Source organism: Scylla paramamosain, chromosome 28, assembly GCF_035594125.1.
Source record: "Scylla paramamosain isolate STU-SP2022 chromosome 28, ASM3559412v1, whole genome shotgun sequence".
NCBI lineage: Eukaryota > Metazoa > Arthropoda > Malacostraca > Decapoda > Portunidae > Scylla > Scylla paramamosain.
Window position 1 is genome coordinate 220001 of NC_087178.1, and position 7500 is coordinate 227500.

General features: G+C 43.8%; 1 protein-coding gene across 3 annotated transcripts in view; it reads left to right on the forward strand.

Annotated features, from left to right (window-relative positions):
• LOC135114639 (serine protease 28-like) overlaps nucleotides 1-7500 on the forward strand; it is a 74753-nt gene that overhangs the window by 57488 nt on the left and 9765 nt on the right. For all 3 annotated transcript variants that reach the window (XM_064030435.1, XM_064030437.1, XM_064030436.1), the window contains exons 3-5: nucleotides 873-1050; nucleotides 2542-2639; nucleotides 6833-6959. In XM_064030435.1, coding sequence (XP_063886505.1) covers nucleotides 873-1050; nucleotides 2542-2639; nucleotides 6833-6959 — 403 coding nt within the window. The remainder of the gene's footprint in view (nucleotides 1-872; nucleotides 1051-2541; nucleotides 2640-6832; nucleotides 6960-7500) is intronic.

Here is a 7500-nt window from a genome sequence, read left to right on the forward strand (position 1 = left end):
AAAGGAGGAAGAGGAAATTTAGAAAAAAAAACATAACGAACAGAAATACAAATGTACATGACGGAAAATAAGAATAAAAGGAGTTAGACGAGAGAACGAAAATAAAATAGAGGGAACTTTACAATGCGAAAAATAGTGACAATAATTTCTGATTCTGTCTTTCCAAAGGAGTCTGACTATGGTGACGAATTTTGCATTATTTATTTATTTACTCATTCATTCATTCATTCATTCATTCATTCTATTTATTTTCTATTCTAATTGCAAGAAACCCATTAATTTATCGCCTACGCAAAATTATACAGTAAATACACAAAGGAAATCAAATATGCAGAATTTAACGTTCATTATTTTTCACGAGAGAGAATGAGAAACAGCGACAAAACTCCATGACACTCTGGGGAGAAATTTCAATGTTGGAACCTCTTAATTGTTTCGTATTGGTGTGGGAATTAATCTTATATTATTATTTGGTGCGTGAGTGTGTGCGTGGACCCTTCAAGTCTAGTCTCTCTCTCTCTCTCTCTCTCTCTCTCTCTCTCTCTCTCTCTCTCTCTCTCTCTCTCTCTCTCTCTCTCTCTCTCTCTCTCTATCTCTCTGAAAGTTAAAATGGTGTAAGCACTTAAGAAAAATTAATATATATGGAATTTAAAGGGTAATAGATTCCACTAATGCGCAGTTTTTTTCCTCCTCCTCCTCCTCCTCCTCTTCTTCCTCCTCCTCCTCCTCCAACACCTCCTCCTTCTACTCCTTCTCCTCCTCCTGTCCCCTTCTCCCTCACCTCCTTCTTCCCCTTCCTCCTCCTCCTGCTCTTCCTCCTACCTGCTTTCTTCCACCCCCATCATCCCCCTCTCTCCCCCTCCTCCGGGCAGTGGCGGGCAGCCGTACAGTTACTGCGGCCTGAGTGCCTCCTCCGTGTGCTGCTTCGTGCCCCTCAACGCGAGTCCCATTGGTATCCTCCCACTGAGGCGCCGCGACAAGTCCTGCGGCACCAAGGGGGCGGCGGGGCGCAGGGAGGGCCACGCTGAGATGTCTGAGTGGCCCTGGCATGTGAGTAGTGGTGTTGTAGTTTTGTTGTAGTGGTAGTAGTAGTAGTTGTGGTGGTGGTAGTAGTAGTGGTAGTTGTAGTGCTGGTGGTAGTGGGGGGAGTGTTTCTTAGTAGTAGTAGTAGTAGTAGTAGTAGTAATAGTAGTGGTGGTGGTGGAGCTATTATAGTTTGTGTTGATTATCTTTTTTCTTTTTCTTTCTCACTCTACCTTTTTTCCTTCTTCATTCTCCTCTTTTATCTCTCTTCTCTCTTTCTCTTTTTTTGTTTCTTTCTTCATTCTTCAGTTTCTTTTCCTCTTCATTTTTTCCCCGTTTTCTTCTTCTTTTTCTCGTCCTCGCAGTCTCCTTTAGTCTCAACCTTTTTCGTCTCTTATGTCTTTCCTCCTCCTCCTCCTCCTCCTCCTCCTCCATAGTTCTCTTCCCTTACCTAGTTGTTAGAAAACTTTAAGACCCCGTAACTAAGGGCCACAAGATCTGTTGTTGTCTTGTTAACTTACGTAATGCTTTGTAATTCTTGTGTAATCCTTGGTGTAATTCCTTTTAATCCTTCTTCTCCAACTCTACCTTCTCGTCCTCCTCCTCTTCCTCCTCCTCCTTTTCATCTTCTCCCTTTTTGTTCTCATTATCCATCTCTTCCTCTCTTTCGTCATCCTTCTCTTCCTCTCCATTCCTGTTTCTTTCTCCTCCTCGCTCCTCTTTCTTTCTCCTCCTCGCTCCTCTTTCTTTCTCCTCCTCGCTCCTCTTTCTTACCCTCCTACTCCTCCATCCCCTCATCCACCTCTTCTCTCTCCCTTCGTTCACCGCCTATCTCTCCACTTCCTCCTCCTCCTCTTTCTCTTCCTCCTCCTCTGTTTTTTCTCCCTCGTTCGCCTTTTCATCTTTCCCTTTGTTCAACGCTTATCGTTATCCTCATCTAACCACGTGTTTTCCTCCTTCTCCTCCTCCTCCTCCTCCTCCTCCTCCTCCTCCACCTCGTCCTCCTCCTCCTCCTCCTCCTCCTCCTCCTCCTCCTCCTCCTCCTCCTCTTTCCCCTGTTTCACTATCTCTTCCTCTATTTCTTTTTCGTTATCCTCATCTAATCACGTGTTTTCTTCTTCCTCCTCCTCCTCCTCCTCCTCCTCCTCCTCCTCCTCCTCCTCCTTCTCCTCCTCCTCCTCCTCCTCCTCCTCCTCCTCCTCCTCCTCCTCCTCCTCCTCTTTTCCCTCGTTCACAATCTCTTCCTCTATTTCCTTGTTTACCTCATAAACCTTTTCCTTTTTTTTTCTTTCTCTTCTTCCTCCCCGTTATTATTCTCCTCCACTTCTTTCCCTCATTCGCCTTTCTCTTTCCCTTCATTCACCACCTCTTCTTCCTTCTCCTCTTCTTCCTGTCCTTACCCTCCTTCACTTATGTCCTTTCTTCGCCTCTTCCTCTTACTCCTCTTTCCCTTCGTTTATCACTACCTCCTCCTCCTCCTCCTCTGAACGTGTGGTATCTCCCTTCTCCTCCCCCCAGGCCGCCATCTTGGAGCAGCCTCAGGACCTGTATGTGTGTGGCGCCTCGCTGCTGCACGAGTCTTGGGTGCTCACTGCTGCCCATTGCGTTGATGACTAGTGAGTGCACACCATCTTCCTCGTTTTCTTCCGCCTCCTCTCCCTCCTCGTATTATTTCTCTCTCTCTCTCTCTCTCTCTCTCTCTCTCTCTCTCTCTCTCTCTCTGGATAGTAATGACAGACACCTTCGCGTTATCTCGCTTCACTTGTTTCCCTCCCTAAGTCTTCCCTCCTTCCCTCATCCCTCGAGTCCTTCCCTCCTTCCCTTCAATCCTATATCTATTACACATTGCTGGACTTCCTTCCCCTCGTCCTTTTGTCCCAATTTTTCCTTTTTTTTCTGGTTTGTTTGTTTGTTTTTTTCCTCTTTTTCCTTTTCTATTCTCTTGTCTTAGTCTTCACCATTTTTTTCTTTTTTGTATATATTATTATTTTTTATTTTTTTTTATTTCTATCTGTTACAGTTTTCTAGGTTTATTTCTTTTTCTTGTTTTATGTTTGTTTTTTCTTTCTTTCTTCTCATTCATTATAGTTTTGTAGATTTTTTTTTATTAATGTGTTCGCCTCTTCTTTCTTATTTATTATTATTTTCATTTTCCCCCCCCCTTTCAGTTGTTATTCATTTATTCTGCTTTTCAATCGTCATCGTTCTTGTGTTCGTCACTGACTTCCTCCTCCTCCTCCTCCTCCTCCTCCTCCTCCTCCTCCTCCTCCTATCAATCTCTTTTCCATTCCTGTCACTCAGATTTCACTTCATTTTGTCACTTCCACACCTCACCAGCTCACTCTTTTCCTTCCTCCTCCTCCTCCTCCTCCTCCTCCTCCTCCTCCTCCTCCTCCTCCTCCTCCTCCTCCTCCTCCTCCTCCTCCTCCTCCTCATTACTGCCATTATTATATATATTCACTTTAAATTTGAAGTTCCATTTTGAGTAATTTATTTGTTTGTCTTTCCACTTCACTCAGCCACGCTCATCCATATCAGTCTCACACACCCACACACACACACACCCACACACACACACACACACACACACACACACACACACACACACACACACACACACACACACACACACACACAGATCAATAAGATAGACAGTTCACTGACCACAAATTTGTCAGTGTCACATAAGAACAAGATAATACAACTAAAACGGGTGAAAAAAAAGAAAAAATTATGAACATACATCATTTATTGTATAACATAATGTAAGCCGATAAAAAAAAAAAGAAAGAAAAACGCCCAAAACGAAACAATCCGAAAATAAGAAGAGAGAGAGAGAGAGAGAGAGAGAGAGAGAGAGAGAGAGAGAGAGAGAGAGAGAGAGAGAGAGAGAGAGAGAGAACAGTAAATGAGTAACTGAAATTCTTGACAACGGAATATAAATCAAAGCTACCATGTCACAAACAAACAAACAAACAACTCAAGCTCAATAAAATCATCATGTTATTTAATAAGTAGGAAGGCTATTCGTGGTTCAGTATTTTGGAAACATGCTAATATCTACACGCACACAGAGAAGGATGGGTGGGGGGGGGGGTGTCCGGGGTGAGGTTTCTGACACTAAATAAATCCTCTTTGATGATGCACTTAAATAAACTGAATTAGCTCTCTCTCTCTCTCTCTCTCTCTCTCTCTCTCTCTCTCTCTCTCTCTCTCTCTCTCTCTCTCTCTCTCTCTCTCTCTCTCTCTCTCTCTCTCATGTTTGGTCGCCCCGCCGCCACCACACATTCTATTCACACAGCACCACCACCACCACCACCACCACCACAGCCGCCGCCTCGCTATCACCTCTTCACACCGCCATTCCTTCCATACCGCTTACCATTATCACCCCGCTCGACGCCATCACAAGCTCCTATAAACCTGCCTACGTATACTAGCTCTCTCTCTCTCTCTCTCTCTCTCTCTCTCTCTCTCTCTCTCTCTCTCTCTCTCTCTCTCTCTCTCTCTCTGCACCTTCGCTTCGTAAGTTAGATAACATGTTAATTTTCCTAAACTTTTTCGTCTTTTTTATCTTCAGTATTTTGAACAGGCATTAGTGGATGTCACTGGAATCTGCAAGGATGTTTTCATGATTCCAGTGACGGTTTAACGAAGATTCTGTATGACCAGTGGGATATACGTTTTAGAACCCTAGTAATCATCTCTGTGGCCTCTGAAGTTAGTCCTCATGAGAATCCTCGCTTGATGTTCCTGAACGCTTTATGGTCTTCGCAAGGATTTGTCAGATTAATGAACTTTTTTTTTTTACTAGTTTTTGTTGCCCTTGGCCTGAGTCCTTATATGAAAAGAAAAAAGAAACGGATACAGATAATAAGTCGGGTTTTCAATGAGTACGTTATTTATTTATTTTTTCATTGACGGTGTAGGGACCTTATTAATCCTGAAGACGCCCTTGAAAACGCCTTGAACTTCCAACGGAGGACATTACTAGTTGTTGAGATAAGACGCTTCGAAACATTTACAAATACAGTCCCGGAGTGTTTCGAAATACGGACTCTGTGTTTCAAAATACGGATCCTGTTTCAAAATACGAGGCCTGCGTCTCAAAATAAGGGCTCTGTTTCAAAATACGGACTCTGGGTTTCGAAACACGGACTCTGAGTTTCAAAATACGGATCCTGTTTCAAAATACAAGGCCTGTGTTTCAAAATAAGGGCCCTGTTTCAAAATACGGACTCTGGGTTTCAAAATACGGACCCTGTTTCAAAATTTGGGCTGTGAAATTTCGTACCACCATATCATCTCGCCCTCACAACTCACGTCAGTATGGAGAGCGCGTGGGCGGAGGCGGGGTCAAGGGCGGTGGCGGGGGCGATGGCGGGGGCGGCGCTGCCTTGGAAAATTGCAGTGGATCAGCCATTCTTTCTCCGAGTTGGCAATAAAACTAACGTGTGTTTCCCTAGTGCCGCGAAGGCGTATAGTTATATTTTTGATGCTCCGTCCCTGAGCTTTATACCTCACCAACGTCCAAATAAAGAGTTTAAACCCTTTTTCTGCTAAACTCGTCCTCTGCTAACTTTCATTAGCAGCAGAAGAAGAAGAGAGAAAAGAAGGTTGATTTTTCCCAAGCTACATAATTATTGAAGACCTGTTCTAAAAGAAGATAAAAAAAAAAAAAAAAAAGAAAATTCCTGTCCTTTGCTAATCTTCAGAGTGCTGTGAAAAATATTAGTTACATTTACACACACACACACACACACACACACACACACACACACACACACACACACACACACACACACACACACACACACACACACACACACACACACACACACACACACACACACACACACACACACACAGAGAGAGAGAGAGAGAGAGAGAGAGAGAGAGAGAGAGAGAGAGAGAGAGAACAGAAGGTTGATCTTTCCACTCTACGTTATTATTTAAGAACTAATTCTAAAAAAAAAAGAAAAAAAGACAAAAAAATTGACTGTCCTTCTCTAGCCTACAGAGTGATGGCAAAATATTAACTCGCATCTACACAAAGAAAGAAAAAATATATTGGAAGGTAAATTTTTCCACGCTACATAATTATTTAAGATCCAGTTCTAAAAAGAGAAAAAAGATGAAACAAAAAAAAAAAAAACTGATTGCCCTTTGCTAACCTTCAGAGCGCCGTTGAAAAAATGTGAGTGGGGAATTAGTGGAGGCGAAGGTGAAGCAAAGAAGGCGAAGGTTAATCAAGGAATCTGATTATACGTTCTCGTGCCGCTACAAAAGACGTGTTTAGTGTATTTATTTGTTTCCTGTTGTGAAGAGTAACATAATTTGCTCTTATTGCCAGTACTATCACCCCACCACTGCTACCACCACCACCACATCCCATCACCACCACCATCACCATCACTACCACTACCACACCCCATCACTACTGACACTACCACACCGATCACCTACCACCACTACCGCCTCTACCCACCACTACTTGATCCTGATCTTGATGCTATAGGTGATTGGGATTGCTCTTCAGCCTTTAGAACGGCGACTCCTGTAGAAGAAAAAAACAAACAAGTAGAAGATAATCAGTACCTCCACACGTTTCTATCCATATTAGTAGTGATACTGTAAAAATTTCACGCTTCACCAAAGAAAAATGTCAAAATCTTATGATAATTTACATAAACACGATTATAATAAAGTAATATGCTAATTATCACCACATCTATCACGCCACATTCTCTACTGAAGCTTCCATTACTACCGCCCACCGCCACTAACACCCTTCCCCTTCTCCCCGCAGCCTGGAGTCAGAGGGTCGCCTGGAGGAGGTGCTGAAGGTGCGCCTGGGGGAGTTTGACGTGAGCACCACAGCGGAACCACTCAAGCACGAGGAGTTCCCCGTCACTCGTGTCGTCATCCACCCGCAGGTAAGAGGTGGCCAGGTGAAAAAAGGGGAAGTCAGAAGAGGGTGCAGGTGAATTATGAGAACTCTGTGTAAGCTAAAGGGTACTCAAGGGTGTTAGGGGCGAATCAGGGATAGAGTTAGGGTAAGGTAAGGATGAGCGCAGGGATGAGTGAGAGAAGGATTATGTAGTGAGTTAGTGTGAGTCAAGGGTGATTTGGGGTCAGTAAGGGGTATTCTGCAATGAGTCAAGGGATGTCAGGGGTGGAATACATGTGGGTTAGGGGAAGGTTAAGGGTTAGTCAGGGATGGGTCAGGGGAGGGTCAGGGATAGGTCAGGGATGCATTAGAGATGTCAGGTGAGGACAGGTGAGTCATGGGTGATTAATGTGGTTCCCTGTAAGTGGTGTTGGTTAAAGAAGTGGATTTTCGGTGGATTTCTTGGTGTTTTTTGGTGGATGGGGTGGACTGTGTGTGTGTGTGTGTGTGTGTGTGTGTGTGTGTGTGTGTGTGTGTGTGTGTGTGTGTGTGTGTGTGCGCGTGTGTTCTTTATTCTAACCCTGAGT